General features: G+C 50.1%; 1 protein-coding gene across 1 annotated transcript; it reads right to left on the bottom strand.

Moving 5' to 3' along the window:
- Nucleotides 1–21,109, bottom strand: LOC114604321 (RING finger protein 145-like). Its single transcript, XM_028744354.2, has 10 exons — nt 20,227–21,109; nt 16,985–17,093; nt 15,178–15,269; nt 14,477–14,712; nt 12,473–12,651; nt 11,044–11,184; nt 8,351–8,533; nt 5,185–5,332; nt 2,809–3,165; nt 1–1,522 (listed from the first exon to the last, which is right to left on the bottom strand). The coding sequence occupies exons 1-10, from the start codon at nt 20,396–20,398 to the stop codon at nt 752–754; spliced, it is 2,388 nt and encodes a 795-aa protein (XP_028600187.2). The 5' UTR covers nt 20,399–21,109; the 3' UTR covers nt 1–751.
- Between the last annotated feature and the right edge of the window lie 1,723 nt (nt 21,110–22,832).

The raw sequence follows: 22,832 nt of genomic DNA, 5'->3' as shown, positions 1-22,832 counted from the left end.
TACATTTGACTTGTTTATTTAACTTGCAAGCAAAGGTCTCCCGCTGTCCACAGTCCGCTGTCATTCACCTGCTCCGCGATGTACGCAAAAAAATAAAAATAAAACTGTCAATGACGGGACAGGACACCAAAGCCACAAAGGTTTGCTGGTGGCCCAGATCCCCGGAAGGGGCTCCCTGGCTCATCAAACGTTCTAGGCCGACCCGGGGGAAAACCTGCAAGGACCCGTCGCTTGGGCAGAAGTCCAAACCTTCCCCGTTTCACACACTTGCCAGAGATTATAGGCGGGCAGCAGGTGGGATGCATAGGTAGGGAGGCAGACACGGAGACCCTGCAGCCATTTTGGAACGAGGCTGCCGCCATCTTGGATAAGGGCATTCGTCTCCGAATCTGCCATTCTGCCGGGTCGTGTCTCCGTGTTGCGGCCAGCGCTGAAACTTTTAAACTATGGCAGCGGCCGGTATTTGGGGCAAGGCCCTTGCGCTTCTGGTTAGAAGAATAAGACGTACTGCATCGCCTTGCTGGTATAGAAGGTCTAGCCTGCAGAGTGGAAGTCCTTCAGCACTCCTGAGAGGAGAGGGGGAATTGGAGTTTCCCCGGCTCCAGATAAAGCGCTCTTCACTAGACGCAGCGCAGACTGTGCTTGCTCTAACGTGGCTGGGGCGGCCTGCTTCCCTGGGTGTAGGAGAAGCTGTTTGGCGCATCGGATTCCCAGGCTATGGAAAAGGGAAACGGCACGTGAGCGCAAAGAGCTAGGGAGGGGAGAAGGCGGTGGAAAGACCAGGACCGAGCTCCGCTTTGCTGTCGAAATGGACCGACGGGCCTAGGCTCTCCCCTCCGGCATCACCTTGCTGTGGGAGCTTCCTGGCTGAGATCTCCACTGTGTCCTCTGCTGCTGCAACTGGGGAGGCTGCCACTGGGCTTGGGGGCTCCCCCTCCAGGCGACCCTCAGCTGGGACTCCCGGAGCAGCTGAGAGCCGAGGACAGCCGTTTCCCGGTTTGCTGGCTAAGTCAGGCTCTCTTCCCAGAGAGACGCACCCAGGAACATCCCGCTCTGGGGCCATGGGCTCTCCTGAGCTGCCGCACCAGTCCCCTGGCGGCATTTCGGGAACGGGGAGATCCGGCGCTTGGCTGCCATTTCCTGTGGAGGTGGGCAGGCCCAGGTCCCTCTGGGGTGCGTCATATCCGGGAACGCTCTCCCCCACCTCTCCCGAGCTGTCGAACATCTGCTGGCCTTCCCCAGCTGAGTCTCCAGAGAGGGTGCTTTGTTGTTCTGTCCCAGCAGCTTCTCTGGCCTCCGCAGTCCTGTCCCCACTGGGGCGCACCGCGTGGTCTAGAACAGCGGGCTCTGTGCTCCCGGAAGCCTCCTCCCTCCCCACCGCGGGCTCCGCCTGTCGTGCGCGATCCTCGAGCCTGACCTGCTGGTGGCAGAGGGGGCATGTGTCCTGCACGAAGAACCACTTGCGCAGGCAGCCGTCGTGGAAGAAGTGGCCGCACGGCACGACGACGGCCAGGGTCATCTCCTGAAAGGGGGCAGAATGAGGTTGTTAGCAGGGAAGAGCCTGGAGGGGCAACGGGCAGCGCGGCCCTGAGGTAGAGCACCTGCTGTGCATGCAGAACTTCGCTGGCATCACCGGTTAAAATAGAGCAGGTGGTATATGGGAAAACTTGCCTGAGAGCTGCCGCCAAAGTGGAACAGGTAATCCTCAGCCTAGAGTCCTTCCACCCCCTTCCAAAGCTGGAAAAACTAGGCTGTCAGGGAATGGACTAAGGAGGAATGGGGGGGGGGAACCTTCCTGGGAAGAGGAGGACAGTATAGATTTACGACAGTGGTTTGCAGAAGGTCATAGTTCAGAGACTGCAGAAAGAAGGGAGGAGCAGCACTCGGGCAGAGACAGCTGACAGACTCAGTCTCTCTTGAAAGCATTCCTGACCCCCCCCCCCCAGGACCCGGCGTGCACTGAAGGTAGTAGAACAAAAAGCGCAGAAGCTCAGATCAGCTGACGAAGGGATGACATATACAGTCATACCTCATGTTATGTCCGCTTCTTGTTACGTTCTTTCAGGATACGTCCCATGGCGACCCGGAAGTACCGGAAAGGGCTACTTCCGGGTTTCGCTGCTCGCACATGCTCAGATGCGCAAAATGACGTCATGCGCAGAAGCGGCAAATCACAACCCACACATGCGTAGACGCGGGTTGCATTCTTTTCATGTTGCGAACGGGCCTCCGGAATGGATCCCGTTCGCAACCAGAGGTACCACTCTAATAGGAGAGACGGAGGGGGTGGGACTTTACTCAGAGCAATGCCATTACCCAAAAGAGACACCATTTCTACGTTCTCTGTGTGAGTATTGAATAAAATACTCGGTAAGAACTCTTCTTGTTTATCTGCTTCTTGGCTGCCACCATGGGAGGGACTGGATTCCCTGAAGCCTAATATAGGCTTTGAGAAGGAGGAGGGAGGACTCTGCCAGAGCCTTGTCCCTCCTTCCCAAAGCTCAGCGTATCGTTTAGCCAGCTTTGGGAAGGCAGCGCGAGGACTGGTGGGCAGCAAATGTTGTTGAGGACCACCAAAAAAGGCCTCGAGGGCCATGTTGGACCACCCTGCTATGGAGGAAACTGTGTTGGCTACCCACAAGTTAGTGGGGATAGCCTAACACAAGGCTCCCCAACCTGGTCCAGTATTGACTCCAGATTGAGGCCCTAACCCAAGCCAGTCCCCCAAACTAAAAATGAACAAGGGCAGGTGGGGACAGACGGTCCAGAGGAGTGAACTGTGAGGGGTTGCGGCTCACTGACATTCACCTGGAAGCAAATGGCGCAGACGTCATTGTGGTCCAAGAGTTGCCTGCTGGTGGCCCTTGGCAGCAAGCTGATCTTCTTGGCCGCCTCTCGGCGGAGCAGGAAGCTCTTCCACCCGGAGTGGGCCCTCAGCCAGACGTTGAAGTAGCAGTGGATGATGATGACGGAGGCCCCCAGCCAGCTCCACTCGCCAAAGATGGACTCCCAGGTCCCGTAGGCCACCACGCAGACGGCCACCAGGAACTCCAGGACGCGGCTGACGGCGTTGATGTAGTAGACGATCTCGTCCATCTTCTCCATCGGGGTGTCCTGGAAGAGCTCGATCATGAACAGGGTGTAGATGAACAGGGTCCCCATCACCTGAAAGGAGGAGGAGGAGAACCGTTGGTTTCTCCAGCCAAAGCTGAAGGCCCCAGAGGTCCAGATTGGATCAAGCCCAGAGCCCATTGGCCAGCAACTGATGGCTACTAGCTGCAATGCCTTCAATCTGTCTTATTATCTTATCTTATCTTATCTTATCTTATTTTGACAAAGTAATAATCTTAAATAAATACGAATAAAAATGTGCACCCCACCACCAAGAACATTCCATTGTAACTATCCAACCTCCCGAAATTTCAACACCTCTTGCGATGGTTTGATCCCTTTCCATTTTAACACTACAGATTCTACAAATACCCTCCATATTTCCTCAAAATCATTTCTCCTATGTATTCCTCATCTTACCTTAATGGCACATGATAATTTATCATTAATAGCTATATCTTTATACCATTCTTCCATTTTATATTCTGCTTGCCCCTTCCACTTGCTAGCTACAATAATTAATGCAGCTGTCAATAAATTTGTGAGCAAGTCCTTCATAGCCCTTCCAGCGATTTCTGTTATCTCCTTAAATGCCCTTGGCCCAAAAAATTGTACATATTTACACTCCCTCCACATGTGAACATAATCCCTAGTTTCCTGGCATCCCCTCCAACATAACACCGAATATTCCTTGTTTATTTGATTTAATCTGACTGGTGCTAAATACCACCTCCAAACTAATTTATAATAATTTTCTTTTATTCTTATACCACTTTGGATGCACTATCAAGCTCATTGTCAGGGCGCAACAGAGAAAGCCCCACTCCGATTCTTCCCAGCATCTGGAAATCAGAGGTATACTGCCTCTGTACAGAGGGATAATGATGCTCTCCTGACACCACCATTATGTGTCTTTAGAGGCCAGGCAAAAACATTCCTCTTCGGCCATTAATTAATCTACGGCCTCAGGGGCCCCGGGTTATGGATGCCCAATGGCACCCGTGGCATAACGTGATGCTGGCGGCATGGTGGCGCTTCCGAGGCTTCACAGGGCCTCGGACATTGTCTGGGAACTTGCATAGGGGTTTCGACGCAACTTCTGATAGAAACCAGAAGTCCTGTCGGATCCCCCCATTGTGGGTTCTGAGCATCCACCCCCAAAATTTGTGGGGGCCCTGGATGCCCCCACTAGAATTGGCACCTATGTATGGCCTGTTATGTGTGTGGGGGGGGACTGTTATCATGATTATTTTATTTTTATGCTCTTCATCAACTATCCATCACCCTATGAAAACTTAATCCACAGCAGTGACCAGAGGAGGAATAACTGCTGAAAGCAGCACAGAGAGAAGTAGTACAATAGGTCCCAGTACGTTTCCGAGCACAATTCAAAGTGTTGGTGCTGACCTTGAAAGCCCTAAACGGCCTCGGTCCTGTATACCTAAAGGAGCGTCTCCACACCCATCATTCAGCCTGGACACTGAGGTCCAGCTCCGAGGGCCTTCTGGCAGTTCCCTCACTGCGAGAAGCCAAGTTACAGAGAACCAGGCAAAGAGCCTTCTCGGTAGTGGCACCCACCCTGTGGAATGCCCTCCCGTCAGATGTCAAGGAAATAAACAATTATCTGACTTTTAGAAGACATCTGAAGGCAGCCCTCTTTAGGGAAGCTTTTAATGTTTAATAGGTTATTGTGTTTTGGTGTTCTGTTGGAAGCTGCCCAGAGTGGCTGAGGAGACCCAGCCAGATGGGTGGGGTATAAATAATAAATAATAAGTAATAATAATAATAATAATAATAATAATAATAATAATAATGGCGCATCTGCAGCAGCGAAACTGGACACCTTTATCTGCCCTAGTTGCAACGGAACATGTCTCTCCTGCGTCAGTCTCTACAGCCAGAACAGGCGCTATAATTCTCCAATGCTTTGACTTCACCCCCAAAAGGTGTACTCCTTTGCGGTCTCCCCAGACAGACAGATGCCAGCCGCCATTACTGTTCTACACGGTATTTGGACACAGTATTTTTTAAAGGGAAACCGCCGTGAGCACAGATGCAAAGGGGCAAGTGTACCTGCAGGGAGGTCAGCATGCAGCTGGAGACGAGGATCAGGAGCCAGAAGTCCATGTGGAAGAAGTGAGCGATCTTGTACGCCATGAAGCCCGGGAAGACCAGGAGGAAGAGGCACATGCTGATTCCCCGGAAGTGCTTCCAGAAACTCCTGAAACAACACAGCTGGAAAGCTCAGTGGGTGGAGCACGAGGCTGTTAGGGTCGTGGGTTTGAGCCCCACACTGGGCAACCCCCGCGTTGCCGGGGGTTGGACTAGATGACTCTAGTTGTCCCAGCTCTATGGTTCTGCGATTCTAAGAGGTGGAAGGACAGTTTGAGAGGCCCACGAAGGCTGCTGCAAAGTCCATCCCTATCAGCCACGGCCTCAGATACAGATCTTGGATGGACCAGGGCATAGCTGTCAACGTTTCCCTTTTTTAAGGGAAATTCCCTTATTCCAAATAGGATTCCTCGCAAGAAAAGGGAAAAGTTGACAGCTATGGACCAGGGGCCTGGCTCAGAAGACAGCTTCCTATTTAAATCTCCCAGATCCAGAACACAGTCGTACCTTGGAAGTCAAACGGAATCCGTTCTGGAAGTCCGTTCAACTTCTAAAATGCTCGGAAACCAAAGCATGGCTTCTGATTGGCTGCAGGAAGCTCCTGCAGCCAATGGGGAGCCCTGCCGGATGTTCGGCTTCCAAAAGTACGTTTGAAAACCGGAACACTCACTTCTGGGTTTCGGGAGCCGATTTGTTCGGGAGCCAAGGCGTTCGAGATCCAAGGTACGACTGTATTGAGGAAACAGCATTTTACGGTAGGGCAGGGCCGTAGCTCAGCACTAGAGCATCAGCTTTGGATGCAGAAGGTCCCAGGTTCAACCACGGACAGCGTCTCCGAAGTAGTGCTGTAGAAAGACTCATTCCTGAAACCCTGGAGAGCTTCTGCCAGTCAGAGCTGGCAGTACTGAACTAGATGAGCCAATGGTGTCACTCTGCATCAGTCAGCTTCCTATGAAGACTGTGTGAATAGGGCTTGCTGAAGTTTTCTACTTTCAAATCCCCCAAAATGATGAGGGGTGCTAAAAAGTCATAACATGACTTGGGAATTAGAAAGGTATTTCAGCTAAATTTACCATATATACCGTATTTTTCGCTCTATAACACGCACCTGACCATAACACGCACATCGTTTTTAGAGGAGGAAAACAAGGGGAAAAACATTCTGAATGAAACAGTGGATGTATCATTTTTGTGCTTCATGCTGTGGCCACAGACATGTGATCTGATGGTGAATTTGGGGTGACCCAATGCAAAAATCCTGAGAATTCCTGTGTATCCATGCTTTTTAACCACGTTTTTGCACCATTGCAGCCCCAGGCAACAGTGGGTGCGTGATTTTTTGGGTGCAGGCTGTAGCCATGGACATGCTATGTGATCTGATGGTGAATTTGGGGTGACCCAATGCAAAGATCCTGAGGATCCATGTTGATCTATGCTTTGTAACCACATTTTAAGTGGGGAGCGAAGGAAAAACAAAGAAGGGACATGAGAGGGGTGTGCAGAGAAGCAGCTGGCTAAGAATGCTGGTGAGGGATTAAAGGGTGGGAGGAAAGAAAGGCAAAAGTTCCCCCCCAAGCCAGCCATCTCTCTCTCTCTCTCTCTCTCCCTCTCACTCCCCCACTCTCCCTCTCCCTCCCCCACTCTCTCTCCCTCTCCCCCAGCAGTACTGGAGCACAGAGAGGACACTTTCCCCTCTGCTTGCCTGGAGGGGAGGGGCTTTCCCTGCTCTTTGTTCCGTTTCAGCAATCACAGCAACGAAACAGAGGAGGGTGGGCAGTAAGACCCTGAGGCAGAATGCAGGAAAGCTGCCACTTCCTCTTTTCAGGTTTCCCTTCTCCGTGACTCGAGATTTGACTTTTGCTTGATTTTTTGGCTCCAGGGACCACACATTCGCTCCATAACACGCACAGACATTTCCCCTTCCTTTTTAGGAGAAAAAATCTGCGTGTTATAGAGGGGAAAATACGGTAATTCAGTTTCGCTTGGTACATAAAAGATGTGTAAAGTTGCACAGAAACGATTTAAAAATGATGCCAAGGACATGCATTATTACTGTTGTTATTGTTGTTATTTAGTGCTACCTGACATTTTCAGAAGGCAAAATTAAAATCCTTTGGTTTTCTCCAAGCTTTTTATGTGCTTTTTCATCAAACGTAGACTTACCGTGCTAAATCTGCACAGCCAAAAGCGTATTTTTAAGCCCACTCACTGAAGAAATTTGCAAAAACCAAGCTTCACCCTTAAAATGACGCATACTGCTATATGACGATTAAAAATACATATATATTCAGGTGTCCCGCTTTATACACACACAGGTTACATGATGTGTGGGAATTGCTATTTGAGAAAGAAAGGGGGATATCCAGCCCCATTGAGAACATGGGCCAGGCTGTACATCCTTCCAGACCTGCCTTCCCCAAACTGGTGCCCCCCAGATCTTTTGGACTACAGCTGCTGTCAGGCCCAGCCAGCAATTGCCACGCCCTATTCTCGCTCTCTAAGTTGTGGCGGCCACTTTGTGTTAGGCCACGCCCCCCTCTACTGTGGCCGCCATTTTGTGACCGGCGCCAACGGCACTTCCTCAAGCTTCTTCATCGGCCCCAAAATGTTGGCGGCTCCTTTCTGAGCGCCCCTCGACAGTGAGGCTGGGCTTGCTTGCGTGCAGGGAATGACCACCCCACCCCCTCCAGGCTACACAGATTTACAGTGGTACCTCGCAAAACGAATGCCTCACAAGATGGAAAACTCGCAAGACGAAAGGGTTTTTGGTTTTTTGAGTTGCTTCGCAAGATGATTTTCCCTATGGGCTCGCTTCGCAAGACGGAAACGTCTTGCAAGTTTGTTTCCTTTTTCTTAAAACTGTTAATACAGTTGCGACTTGACTTCGAGGAGCAACTCATAGCATGCGGTGTGGTAGCCTTTTTTGAGGTTTTTGAAGACTTTGGTGATTTTGGAAGCTTTCCCAAAACTTTTCCGAAACCGTGCTTCGCAAGACGAAAAAATCGCAAGACGAAAAAACTCGCGGAACGAATTAATTTCGTCTTGCGAGGCACCACTGTATAACCACGAGGAGACGGATTGCGTCCCCTGTTCCCGTGCGTCCGCACAAAGGAGAAAGCACTGTCACCTGTTCCGCGTAGCCCCCAGGCCCAACACGATGGGGTCGGCTATTTCGATCATGGACTGCAGGGTGGACGTCACCACGATGAAGAGGATGATGCTGAGAAGGAACGTTCTTTCCAGGAGCTGCAACCCAAGCAGGCCGGTCTGGAGGGCAAGGAGCAGCAAGGTCACACCCTCCGTCACACCCCTGAAACAAGGGGAAAAGTAGGCACCTGAATATTGGATATTTCCCCTGTGGGGTGGTTCAGGAAAAAAAAAGGATGGGGAGAGAAATTCACCACTGGCCAGTGCACCTCTCTAGACTTAGCGGGTAGTGGCTATTTTTTTAAAAAAATGCTCTCTTGTTCTAGATAAATTTGGGGACTTTTAGACTTTCTGTCTTAAAGAAATGGGAGTGCCTGATCACCTCATCTGTCTCCTGAGAAATCTCTATGTGGGACAAGAAGCTACAGTTAGAACTGGATATGGAACAACTGATTGGTTCAAAACTGGGAAAGGAGTACGACAAGGGTGTATATTGTCTCCCTGCTTATTTAACTTATATGCAGAATTCATCTTGCGAAAGGCTGGGCTGGATGAATCCCAAGCCGGAATTAAGATTACCGGAAGAAATATCAACAACCTCAGATATGCAGATGACACAACCTTGATGGCAGAAAGTGAAGAGGAATTAAAGAACCTTTTAATGAGGGTGAAAGAGGAGAGGGCAAAATATGGTCTGAAGCTCAACATCAAAAAAATGAAGATCATGGCCACTGGGCCCATCACCTCCTGGCAAATAGAAGGGGAAGAAATGGAAGCAGTGAGAGATTTTACTTTCTTGGGCTCCATGATCCCTGCAGATGGTGACAGCAGTCATGAAATTAAAAGACGCCTGCTCCTTGGGAGAAAGGTGATGGCAAACCTAGACAGCATCTTGAGAAGTAGAGACGTCACCTTGCCAACAAAGGTCCGTATAGTTAAAGCTATGATTTTCCCAGTAGTGATGTATGGAAGTGAGAGCTGGACCATAAAGAAGGCTGATCGCCGAAGAATTGATGCTTTTGAATTATGGTGCTGGAGGAGACTCTTGAGAGTCCCATGGACTGCAAGAAGATCAAACCTCTCCATTCTGAAGGAAATCAGCCCTGAGTGTTCACTGGAAGGACAGATCCTGAAGCTAAGGCTCCAAGTCTTTGGCCACCTCAGGAGAAGAGAAGACTCCCTGGAAAAGACCCTGATGTTGGGAAAGATGGAGGGCACAAGGAGAAGGGGACGACAGAGGACGAGATGGTTGGACAGTGTTCTCGAAGCTACCAGCATGAGTTTGACCAAACTGCGGGAGGCAGTGGAAGACAGGAGTGCCTGGCGTGCTCTGGTCCAGGGGGTCACGAAGAGTCGGACATGGCTAAACAACTAAACAACAGCAAGAGTTTTGGTGGCTTCCTGGTTGTGGAACAGTCTCCCCAGGGAGGTCCATTACATATTTTTAGGGGCCAGGCAAGAAACATTCCTCTTTTCTTGGGGATGATCCAGACAGTAATTCCCAGGTGTCAAAAAAGGTTATTTATGTATGCCGCTACTGCGGGCAGGGGTACCTTTACCTTTACTGCGGCCCGTGTTTCGTTAGCCCCCAAATGGAGAACAAGTAAGGTCCCAACTAAAGAAGAATGGCAGCTTAAGATGACGGAATACATGCCGCTTGCAGACTTAAGATACAGAATAAGAGAGCAAGAAGAATGTTCGTTTAAATGAGATTGGAAAATGTTATGGGAGAAAATTGTGTGCACTTGAAAACGTGGGCAGCATTAAGATACATTCAATAGTGCAAATATGTTTTGATGGATGTAGTAATGGAATACTGAATGGTTTAGTTCAGGGGTCAGCAAACTTTTTCAGCAGGGGGCTGGTCCACTGTCCCTCAGACCTGGGGGGGGGGGCGTACTATATTTTGAAAACAAACAAACAAACAAAAACGAATTCCTATGCCCCACAAATAACCCAGAGATGCATTTTAAATAAAAGGACACATTAAGGGGTGATATGATAGCCATGTTCAAATATATAAAAGGATGTCATATAGAGGAGGGAGAAAGGTTGTTTTCTGCTGCTCCAGAGAAGCGGACACGGAGCAATGGATCCAAACTACAAGAAAGAAGATTCCACCTAAACATTAGGAAGAACTTCCTGACAGTAAGAGCTGTTCGACAGTGGAATTTGCTGCCAAGGAGTGTGGTGGAGTCTCCTTCTTTGGAGGTCTTTAAGCAGAGGCTTGACAACCATATGTCAGGAGTGTTCTGATGGTGTTTCCTGCTTGGCAGGGGGTTGGACTCGATGGCCCTTGTGGTCTCTTCCAACTCTATGATTCTATGATACTCATGTAAAAACACCAGTCAGGCCCCACAAATAACCCAGAGATGCCTTTAAAATAAAAGGACACATTCTACTCATGTAAAAACACCAGTCAGGCCCCACAAATAACCCAGAGATGCCTTTTAAATAAAAGGACACATTCTACTCATGTAAAAACACCAGTCAGGCCCCCAAAATAACCCAGAGATGCATTTTAAATAAAAGGACACATTCTACTCATGTAGAAACATGCTGATTCCCAGACTGTCCGCGGGCCGGATTTAGAAAGCGATCGGGCTGGATCCGGCCCTCGGACCTTATTTGCCCACCCATGGTCTAGGCAGCTGCTCTTTCAAACTCTCTCACCTGTGCATCACGTTGCCGTCCTGGAAAGCGCTGTAACCTGCCAGGTAGAACTTGCAGAGTTTGAGGAGGCCCAGCGCCAGGTAGGAGACCGTGAAGGTGAGCCCAATGAGGGAGTACGGGGTGCTGCAACATTCGGCCACACTGCGGAGAGGGAAAACGTTAAGAAGCCTCCAGGATCAGACCAAGCAGAGGCCGTCGAGCCCAGTACCCTGTTTCCTAGAGTGGCCAAACAGGGAGATGGAGGGAAAAGCCCTTCTCCAGCCGCTGAGACTCAGGAGGCCACTGCCAAAGGTTTATCCTTTAAGCATCACACTTGCTTTCAAGCTAGGGGCTATCGCTCTGCCACAAGACAGCAAATCCTGCACTGCGGGAAGTTATTAGGATTCTAGGGGCCTGTCTGGACTGCGCCAATGGCTCAGCGACCTTAGGGTGAATATAAATTTAATAAACAATGGTAATAATCAATAGTTATCTGGTCCAGCATCCTGTTCTCACAGTGAAGAAGAAGAAAGACACAGAATAATAGAACTGTAGAGCTGTAAGGGAACCCTGAGGGCCATCTAGTCCAACCCCCTGCACTGCAGGGGTCTTTTTGCCCAACGTGGGCAAAATGTTGGCATGTTCCAAGAGCCCTTTCCATTCCTCATGGCTCAACGCAGCAATGGGCATAGCCGAGGGGCCAAGCGCGCCAGGGAGCATGCCATGTCAAAGGTTGGAAGCCAACTTAATAAATAATAATAATAATAATAATAATAATTTATTTATACTCCGCCCTCCCTGGCCAGAGCCGGGCTCAGGGCAGCTAACACCAGTAAAATTACAATAAAAACATAAAGGGGGGGGGGAGAGAAAAGAAAGGGGGGGAAAAACAATTATTTAAAATACGGGTTAAAATACAAATTTAAAATTCAGACTCATTTTCATAGTAGCCCATAGATCAAAACCATAAGGGGAGGGAAACGTAAGGGTGAGACTGAGTCCAAACCAAAGGTCAGGCGGAACAGCTCTGTCTTGCGGAAAGATGTCAAGCCCCGCAGGGCCCTGGTCTCTTGTGACAGAGCATTCCACCAAGTCGGGGCCAGTACTGAAAAGGCCCTGGCCCCATCGGAAGGGCTTTTCCCATGGGGGATGGAACAAGCTTGTTTTCTGCCGCAGAACCCAAACCAGTGGATTTGAATGACAAGGAAGGAGATTCGCAATAAGAATTAGGAAGAACTTTCTGACGACAAGAGCTGTCGGAGAGTGGAATGGACTCCCCTTGGAAGGTGGTGGACACTCCTTCTCTGGAGGTTCTCAAGAGGTTGGGGGACCATCTGCGTTGCAAGGGTTTGGGCTAGATGACCCTTGGGTACCCCTTCCAACTCTACAATTTGATGACTCTGTGGGAAGTTGCTGCTCACTTCCCCTCCCCGACGCACCACCTTCCTACCTGCTGAGGAAGATGAAGACCAAGCCTTGCTGGGGCAAAGGGTTGCCAGAGGAGGAAGAAACCAGGGCACAGATCTGCAGAGTGAACAGCGCCAGCCAGAAGACCAGGAACAAGAGTGGGACAGCCAGCTGCCGCCAAAGGGACATCGCCAGCACCACCAGGCGATACACCTCCAGCACCTGGGGACAAAAAAGGGAGGCCAAAGAGAACCGCGAATTAGACTTAGAGCAGCGATGTCCAACCGGTCGACCGCGATCAACTGGTGGACCCTGGGGATGTTTGAGTTGATCGTGGGCTCTTTTTCCTTTGCAGTGGAAAAAGAGGATCTGGCCCTGTCCTCCATTCACACATGATCGCTAGATCGGAAGACGGAGTTTGCGCCGTGAGGCTGTTTTTTCCCCTGATCAATGTTTTGGTGAGCGACTTTTCCCTTTCCCCCCTAAAGAAAGCTCAACATTTTAGACCTGCCCCTCCCATAAAAGGTCAACAAAGTTCACCACTTTGATATCCACCCTAAAAAAAGCTCAACAACTTTGACCTGAACCCCTAAACAAGGGGTAGTTCGCTGCCATTTCCCCCCCTGTGAGTAGATCGCAGTCCCTTGCGAGTTGGACGTCCTTTCCTTAAGAGGAACCCTTCCTGTCTATGCAGAATTCCAAATCAGGACCTCACACACCTTTTCGCTAGCATTCGAGCCAGATGCTCATGCAATTCTGCAGGATCCTGGAGCATTGGATTGGGACTCCAAGCAAGAGCTCACTGGAAGAGTTGGGTGCTTGCTTGCAATTCCTTTCTGACACTAAGAGCTGTTTGGTGGTGGAGCAGTCTCCCTTGGGAAGCAGTGGACTCTCCTTCCTTGCAGGATTTTAAGGTGGTTTTAAAGCATCTGTCAGGGATGCTTTAGCTGAGGTTCCTGTCAGTTTGCATTTCTTAGTGCAGAAAGTATTGATGTGTGGAAACCTTTCCTATTCTACTGAGTTCAAGAGGGCTCTGGAAGCTTCTGTGCATGAAAGAAACAAGCAGAAGGTTCGTGATGTTTGGGTTATACCTTCAGAGAAGCTGAGTACAGCTGGCTTCAACTGGTTCTCTTTTTTCTTTCTGTCAAGATCATGCTAACTATAAAAGTAAGGCTAGAAGGAGCCTGGGTTTCACTCTCTTTATCTCTTTCCTTCTGGTGTGGTGTTTTGTACATAGTGGTAAGTTTTAGACTGATTATAAGTTATTGTAAGTTTAAGTTAAGTCTGCTGCAACTGGATTTCTTATGGGCAGTGCCAATCCTGAATGTATTGGATTTGTGGCCGTTATGTTCATTTGCCTTCAGTAGCAGTAAAGCTCTGCTAGATGAAATGTTGCCTCTGGTCTATTTTTTGGGAATCCTGCAACGTGTTTAAGTTTTTACTCTAACTATACGTTAGAGTTCTGCTCTGGATCAATATTGAGTACAGTGGTGCCTCGCAAGACGAAAATAATCTGTTCCGCGAGTCTCTTCGTCTAGCGGTTTTTTCGTCTTGCGAAGCAACCCTATTAGCGGCTTAGCGCTATTAGCGGTTTAGCGGCTATTAAAGGCTTAGCGGCTAAAAGGCTATTAGCGGCTTAGCGGCTTAGAAAAAGGGGGGGAAAGCGGAAAAAAATCGCAAGACTCGCAAGACATTTTCGTCTTGCGAAGCAAGCCCATAGGGAAAATCGTCTTGCGAAGCAACTCAAAAACGGAAAACCCTTTCGTCTAGCGGGTTTTTCGTCTTGCGAGGCATTCGTCCTGCGGAGCACCACTGTATTGTATTTCAAGACAGTTCCTTCACTGCAGGGAGCTGGACGGGATGATTCTCATTCGGCAATTCTATGAGCTAGCTGGACCCAAAGGTCTGGGGTCCTTATGAATTCTAAGCTTCCTTACGAATGAACTACGGAGGACGGGTATGCACAAGGACAAGCTGGCAGGGAGCAGCTGCCAACCAGAAACCGCTACCATTCGAAGGAGCGATCCCCTTGGACCTCTCTCATCACCTGAGCAACCTCCCGGCAGGCGACCGTTGCCCACTGGAGAGGAACCACCAGGCAGGAAGCCACGACGTAAAGAGCCTCCATCGTGGTGAGAGCTGTGGCGATGCTGTTCACGGCGGGCAAGGCCCGAAGCGGGAGGCAGCACAGGCGGGCAGCCAGAGGGAGGAGAGGAGCCCCGAAGAGCCACACTCGCTTGGTCTTCAGCAGGAGGGCGCAGAGGGTGGCAACGATGACTTGACCTGGGCAGGACAGGAGGAGAGAAGGAGGGGGTCAGGCGGGTATCCCAAATGCAGGAAGGCAGCGCAAGGAGCAAAGGAGCTGGTGACTCTGATAACGTCCTTGTCTGGATGTAGAAACCAGACCACAGCACAACGGTAAAATGCACATCCAATGCCCCGCCCACTTTTGCCTCTGGCCCCACCCACCTGGCCCCTGGAAGGCTGCCCAGTCGGAAACATGGCCCTTGGTTTAAAAAAAAGTCCCCCCTTTTCTGCATATAAGCAGATCAAAGCGCAGTGGAAGAGAAGGAACAAGCTGGCAACCTTCCCTTTTTTTGCGGGAAATTCGCCGTTTCCTGCTGCTATCCCGGATTGTTAGATATCCCGTAGACTGTCCCTGGGACAGGTGAGGCTGCTGATTCCTTATTTCCGAGGCTGCTGATCGTTTATTTTCAAATCTGAAAGTTGACAGCTATGGTTCCTCACCTGTGAGTGCTGTGGCGAAGTGGCCAAGAGCCACGGGGTCATTGTACACGGTGCCGTGGAAATCCCGCTCCATCTCGTGGCGGATGTAGTCTCTGGAATGGGAGCCGGGAAGATGGTTTGTAAGGCCATGCAGGAGGCAAGCCCAAGGAGGAACTAGCTCTCCGTTGCTTAAGAAAAGAAATCTTGGTACCTCTTCCTATGACAGTTCCCCTGCCCTCTCTTTCTCCAGCAACCAAGGCCCTATTCACACATGACATTCCTTCAATTTTGCAAACTCTGGGCTTGTTTCAGCTCCCACCAACAGCAGAGATGGACGGCCAAGTGTGGGCCTAGGTATCTGAGCTGGATCTGAGCTGCCAGTGGCAAAGTCCAGGCCAGGAATTAGCAACTACAACGCATTTTGTCACCAATGTCAGAAGCATTAGTACTCCATTCTTGGCAAGCTGGCAACGAGGCTCCATTTTCCAGCCAGAACCCTGGCTGCATTTTTCTGCTGCTCCCAGTGCCCAGAGCTAAGAGCATCCTGCGATTCTGCAACTGAACTACGTGATTACAGAAACGGGAACCTAGCACAGGACTCAGCTTCTTGAGTCTCCCATTTTTACTTAAAAGCAAGTTTCAAGTCTTTAGGACTGCAGTGTGACCACTGCTTGGGGCGGGGGCTTCAGAGTCTAGCCTCTTTCTTTGCTTTCCCAATGAACAACAGAAGCCCAACGGTATGCAAAAACAGACCTAAGTGAGGGCTCTCTTTGCGTAATTTAGACAGGTTGCAGAATTCAGTTTCTCTCAATGCGGAATTTCAAACCCTTCCTTTGGGAGCCAGGGATACGTACACTCCTGCAAGGCTATTAGTCCCAGAGGCCCACCATGATTTTTCCTGACCCAGCCACCCTCTGGGAGGCTTCCAGCAAAATAAAATAAAAAACACAATAAAACACCAAACATTAAAAACGTCCCTATACAGAGCTACCTTCAGATGTCTCCTAGAAGTCAGATAGTTGTTGATTTCCTTGACATCTGATGGGAGGGTGGGTGCCACTACTGAGAAGGCCCTCTGCCTGGTTCCCTGTAACCTCACTTCTCGCAGGGAGGGAACCACCGGAAGGCCCTCGGAGCTGGACCTCAGTGTCCGGGCTGAACGATGGAGGTGGAGACGCTCCTTCAGGTATACTGGGCCAAGGCCGTTTAGGGCTTTAACAGTCAGCACCAACACTCTGAACTGTGCTCAGAAACATATAGTGGTACCTCGGGTTAAGAACTTAATTCGTTCTGGAGGTCTGTTCTTAACCTGAAACTGTTCTTAACCTGAGGTACCACTTTAGCTAATGGGGCCTCCCGCCGCCGCCGCCGCCCGATTTCTATTTTCATCCTGAAGGAAAGTTCTTAACTCGAGGTACTATTTCTGGGTTAGTGGAGTCTGTAACCTGAAGTGTCTTTAACCTGAAGCGTCTGTAACCCGAGGTACCACTGTACTTCCAAGATTTGACATAGGCCTTGACAAGTGGAAAGCACCACTGGAAAGTCTGACCTGCTCCTAGCAGCCCCCCCAAATGTAGCTGTACCTCGCAAAAGATGTAAAAATGGCAAGGACCCATCCATCAGCTCCTGCAGTTTAGAGGCAAAGGACCAGGAGACTACAGCGCTCCTAGTTCCTTTTGAGAATGCCATTGCCAGGAACTTTTTTTTGAGAGCAGAGTCTGCTCCACAGCAGCTGCTGCCCCCCATGACCTCAAACCCTTCCTTTCTAGCAAGTCAACTCTATGATCTGCTGCTTCCAGTTCACAGAAGGAGGCAACCGCGTCCTTACCGGGCTGTCTGGTGGCTCACATACAGCAGCAACGCTGTCAGGATGTAGAGATACAACTTCACAAGCGTCCGGACTGGGAGCAGCAAAACCACCACACACACCAAGTGACCTAAAACAACGAGGAAGAGGAGAGAAAAGCCAACATGTTAAACACTCTTATGTCCACCTGTTTAGTTTTGCAGAAAAAGCCCTTAGCTGCCATCCGTCAAATGTACAAGGGTCAGGCTGTTGTGCCAAACACGTGTCTGAAGCCCTCTCCAAACCTGTGAATATTCTGCCCAGCCATGATTGCAACTGAAAAACATAGAACATGGCAGCAAGCAAAGAACTCGGCATGCCAATGAATCTTAATTATTTTCTGACTGAGAAAAAATGTTGAAAACTCAGATAAATAATCTAATCGCCAAATGGCACCTTAAACCTAGGTTACGGTCACCACAATGGGATTTCTCAGCATCATACCCCACCCCCCAAAGTTGGTTCTTGTTGTTGCTGTTGCTGCTGCTTTATATTTATATACCAAAACGGTTTAAGTAAAGTAAAGGTACCCCTGCCCGTATGGGCCAGTCTTGACAGACTCTAGGGTTGTGCGCCCAACTCACTCAAGAGGCCGGGGGCCAGCGCTGTCCGGAGACACTTCCGGGTCACGTGGCCAGCGTGACAAAGCTGCATCTGGCGAGCCAGCGCAGCACACGGAAATGCCATTTACCTTCCCGCTGGTAAGCGGTCCCTATTTATCTACTTGCACCTGGGGGTGCTTTCGAACTGCTAGGTTGGCAGGCGCTGGGACCGAGCAACGGGAGCGCACCCCGCTGCGGGGATTTGAACCGCCGACCTTTTGATCGGCAAGCCCTAGGCGCTGAGCCTTTTACCCACAGCGCCACCCGCGTCCCTCCCCAAAACGGTTTACAACACATTTTAAAAATAAAACAAATTCATGCTCCAAGGGAAAGATTTCAGATCCTGTTCCAAGTGACATTCTGCTTTTGCCAGTTGCCAACCTAGCACCCAGAGATCTCCCAGTGGTCACAATTGGGCCTCTGCCAGTTGCAAAACACACCCGGCGCCTGGCTAATTTCTAACTGCTTATGACAGCAGAAAACATGCGGAAACAAGCAGAGGAAACTTAAAATACCGGCTGATGGGGACTTAGAAAGGCCAGGGGATTGAGATTGTCCACAAAGGTCCCACTGGGTAGAAGAGGCAGAAAGAACTGTGTACACATAACTTTGCAATGATTATATAGCGAAAAATGTCAGTCTCAGCAGAACATTAATCCAGTCAAAATTGCAACACACCATTTTTTCCACATCTGCAAACATGTTTTCAAATCCACAGGCCAGCCCTAGATTGTTCCGTAGTATCACAAACCTATATACCATTTATTAAGACGCGTAACAGATTATCATTTTCTCATTGCTTTCTATATAAGTAATGATTTTTGATCACTGCCACATCCCCAGTGTTTAATTACTCTTTTTTTTTTTTAAACTGAAGGTACATTTGTTACTTTCCAAATTTCTGGCAATAAAAACTTACAACGGCTAGCAACGTGAGCTGAATTATCTCTGATCAAATACATTCCAGCAGACAGACAGACCTCTGGAGCAGCCAGAATTCATAACCTGCTACAGGCATCAATTTCTTCAGCGGACATAATTTATTCCAGTATGTATAATTCCACTTTTTTTGTATGTGTGCATGAACATTTGAGCATATACACAGATCCTGGAGCACCCATATGCAAAAATGTCCTCAGTTTACATAACTTATTCCAGGTTGCATAATTTAACTTTGTGTGCGTGAGTGGGAAAATTTTAGTTACTTTGATGCAGAATCCAGAAGCTTGATTTTAAACACAACATGTTGACAACTCGGGGCAGAAAGCAGCCTGGGATTTACTGGTATAATCAATGGATTATTTGCAGTAGTTTGGCACGTGTTTCTGACATCCAGTTCCTCAGCATTGCTATCGGCAAGGCGACTTTTATCCCCCTAAACCAGGTGCGTAGCCTGGGAGTCATTTTGGACTCACAGCTGTCCATGGAGGCGCAGGTCAATTCTGTGTCCAGGGCAGCTGTCTCCCAGCTCCACCTGGTACGTAGGCTGAGACCCTATCTGCCTGCGGACTGTCTCGCCAGAGTGGTGCATGCTCTAGTTATCTCCCGCTTGGACTACTGCAATGCGCTCTACGTGGGGCTACCTTTGAAGGTGACTCGGAAACTACAGCTAATCCAGAATGCAGCAGCTAGACTGGTGACTGGGGGCGGCCGCCGAGACCATATAACACCGGTCTTGAAAGACCTACATTGGCTCCCAGTACGTTTCCGAGCACAATTCAAAGTGCTGGTGTTGACCTTTAAAGCCCTAAACGGCCTCGGCCCAGTAGACTTGAAGGAGCGTCTCCACCCCCATCGTTCTGCCCGGACGCTGAGGTCCAGCGCCGAGGGCCTTCTGGCGGTTCCCTCATTGCGAGAAGCAAAGCTACAGGGAACCAGGCAGAGGGCCTTTTCGGTAGTGGCGCCCGCCCTGTGGAATGCCCTCCCATCAGATGTCAAAACGCTAAACAACTACCTGACATTCAGAAGACATCTTAAGGCAGCCCTGTTCAGGGAAGTTTTTAATGTATGATATTTTAGTGTTTTTTGGTTTCTATGGAAGCCGCCCAGAATGGCTGGGGAAACCCAGCCAGATGGGCGGGGTACAAATAATAAATTATTATTATTACTACTAAAACCCCTGATCTGCAGTAACTCAGTTGTGTTATTATGAATAATAATAATTGCAATTATAACCCACTCTTTTACTCCAAGGAGCTCAAAACAACATAAATTCCCACAACAACCCTGTGAGGCAGGCTAGGCTGAAAGGCACCACCAAGGTCACCCAGTGTCGAGTGGGGATTCGAACCCAGGTCTCCCAGGTCCTGGTCCAATACACTGACCACTACACCACACTGCCTCCTAGGCTTGTAGATTTATACTGCAACATGCAGGTCATCTAACGGTACATAAAATCACAGAAGATGGCCAGTAATCGGTTCAATAACTCCCCGCCAATGTAATCTTTTTGGCTCAAGTTGGTGGGCTTTGTTGAGAAAACAAAGCCGACACCAGAAGCCTGAATCCTGCGCCGGGCACTCTGCACATGCTCAAGAGTGGCGGCGTCAAGACCACGAGCGGCGCAACCACCATTGCGGTGACTTCACCCCGTCTCCCACCTGCCTGGCCTGCATCACTCACCTGCGTAATAGGCGTTCCACAGGTGATGTCGCCACAGGTAGGTCCCCTCCGGCCTCCTCGGGTGCAGCAGCAGCTCCGCAAAGGCCTGCACATCCCACCGGTAGAGTAGGTCCAGCAGGGCGATGCTGGGCACGCGGAGCGCCACGTTGGCCACCTCTTCCAGGCTGGGCATGGCAGCTCCAAGTTAAGGACCCCCACTTCAAAAAAGAAGACCCCCAACTCCAGCAGGGACCTGAGGCTCCTCTCTCTGCCTCCCCACCCCAACCAAAGAAAGCCAGCAGGGACCTGAGGCTCTGCTCCCGAGGGCTTCCCTTACCGGTCCAGCGGGGGTGTCTCCCCCTCCCCCCCAGGCCTCCTTCCAGGTGGGTGGTCTCAGGGGAGGGGCGACCCCAAAAGAGATGCAGAGGAAGGCAGGAGGGAAGCTGGAATGGGGACAGGGAGTGGGGGGTCAAATCTCTTTTTTTGGGGTGGGGTGTTAAGAAGAGTTGGGAGGGGGGAAGCTCAAGGGGTGGGGAGAAAATGAGATGGGGGGAGGGGGCCAAGGGGTGGGGGGCGTCAGGTTTGGTGGGAAGAAACAGGAGTTGGGGGGGGCAAGACTCCTCTCCCCCCCTCAAGGAAAGTTAGGAGGGTCAAATAATTCTCGGGGGGGGGCAGGTTCAAATAAAGGGGGAGGGGGAGGAAAAGAGTGAGGACTTGGGGAGGGGGCTGCGAAAGAAGGCGCGGGGGGGCTGGTTTCCTTCCGGGGGGCAGCCCCAGTAATGGGGTGCGGGGCCCCTCAAGGCTGGGGACCCTCCCCCACCGAGGAGGGGGGGGCAGAAAAATCTTCCTCTCCGGGTCAAGCGACGCCCCCCCACCTTGCCAGCGCCGTACTTTCACTTTCCCTCAAGCCCCGCCCCCTTGACCCTCCTCGCCCCTCCCCTAGTGAAGCCTCGGCCGCCATCTTGGCTCCGGGCTCGCCCTTCCTTCAATGCCGCCCCGCGGGAGCCACGTGGCGCTCCAGGGACGCTAGCGCGCCTGAATGCCGCGCCGCCATCTTTGGTGAGGGCGCCCGCTTTTTTCCTTCCCCCGTTGGGTACAAAGAAGTGCAACTTCGACCGACCCCGAAGAGGTGTCATTTCCGGTTCCCATTTGCCTCTCCACCGTGCCACTCAACCCCGCCATGTGCGGGGCAAGGACTGCTGGAATGTAGCACAGGGAACCCTGCGGGGGTATAAATGTGATTGCAATAGAGGGGAAATATCTGCACCAGTGTATTAAATAAGCAGGGGGACAATATACAGCCTTGTCGTACTCCTTTCCCAATTTTGAACCAATCAGTTGTTCCATATCCAGTTCTAACTGTAGCTTCTTGTCCCACATAGAGATTTCTCAGGAGACAGATGAGGTGATCAGGCACTCCCATTTCTTTAAGAACTTGCCATAGTTTGCTATGGTCGACACAGTCAAAGGCTTTTGCATAGTCAATGAAGCAAAACAAGATGTCTTTCTGGAACTCTCTAGCTTTTTCCATAATCCAGCGCATGTTTGCAATTTGGTCTCTAGTTCCTCTGCCCCTTCGAAATCCAGCTTGCACTTCTGGGAGTTCTCGGTCCCCATACTGCTTAAGCTAGCAGCGGCCTACTCTGCAGGGCTGTTGTGAGCCATCCTGTCTCAGCTACGTCCTGCTGATCTGCAACAAACTTAGTCGGTCTCTAAGGTGCTACTCGCCTCCCTGCTTATTTAACTTATATGCAGAATTCATCATGCGAAAGGCTGGGCTGGATGAATCCCAAAATGGAATTAAGATTGCCAGAAGAAATATCAACAACCTTAGATATGCAGATGACACAACCTTGGCAGAAAGTGAGGAGGAATTACAGAACCTTTTAATGAGGGTGAAAGAGGAGAGCGCAAAATATGGTCTGAAGCTCAACATCAAAAAAACAAAGATCATGGCCACTGGGCCCATCACCTCCTGGCAAATAGAAGGGGAAGAAATGGAGACAGTGAGAGATTTGACTTTCTTGGGCTCCAGGATCACTGCAGATGGTGACAGCAGTCACGAAATTAAAAGACGCCTTCTTTGTGGGAGAAAAGCAATGACAAACCTAGACAGCATCTTAGAAAGCAGAGACATCACCTTGCCAACAAAGGTCCGTATAGTTAAAGCTATGGTTTTCCCAGTAGTGATGTATGGAAGTGAGAGCTGGACCATATAAAAGGCTGATCGCCAAATAATGGATGCTTTTGAATTCTGATGCTGGAGGAGACTCTTGAGAGTCCCATGGACTGCAAGAAGATCAAACCTCTCCATTCTGAAGGAAATCAGCCCTGAGTGCTCACTGGAAGGACAGATTGTGAAGCTGAGGCTTCAAGACTTTGGCCACCTCATGAGAAGAGAAGACTCCCTGGAAAAGACCCTGATGCTGGGAAAGATGGAGGGCACAAGGAGAAGGGGCCGACAGAGGACGAGATGGTTGGACAGCGTTCTTGAAGCTACCAGCATGAGTTTGACCAAACGGGAGACAGTGGAAGACAGGAGGGCCTGGCGTGCTCTGGTCCAGGGGGTCACGAAGAGTCGGACACGACTAAACGACTAAACAACAACAACAAGGTGCTACTGGACT

The sequence above is a fragment of the Podarcis muralis genome, chromosome 9 (assembly GCF_964188315.1).
Source record: "Podarcis muralis chromosome 9, rPodMur119.hap1.1, whole genome shotgun sequence".
Classification (NCBI taxonomy): Eukaryota; Metazoa; Chordata; class Lepidosauria; order Squamata; family Lacertidae; genus Podarcis; species Podarcis muralis.
This window is presented reverse-complemented; position numbering and strand designations above follow the sequence as displayed.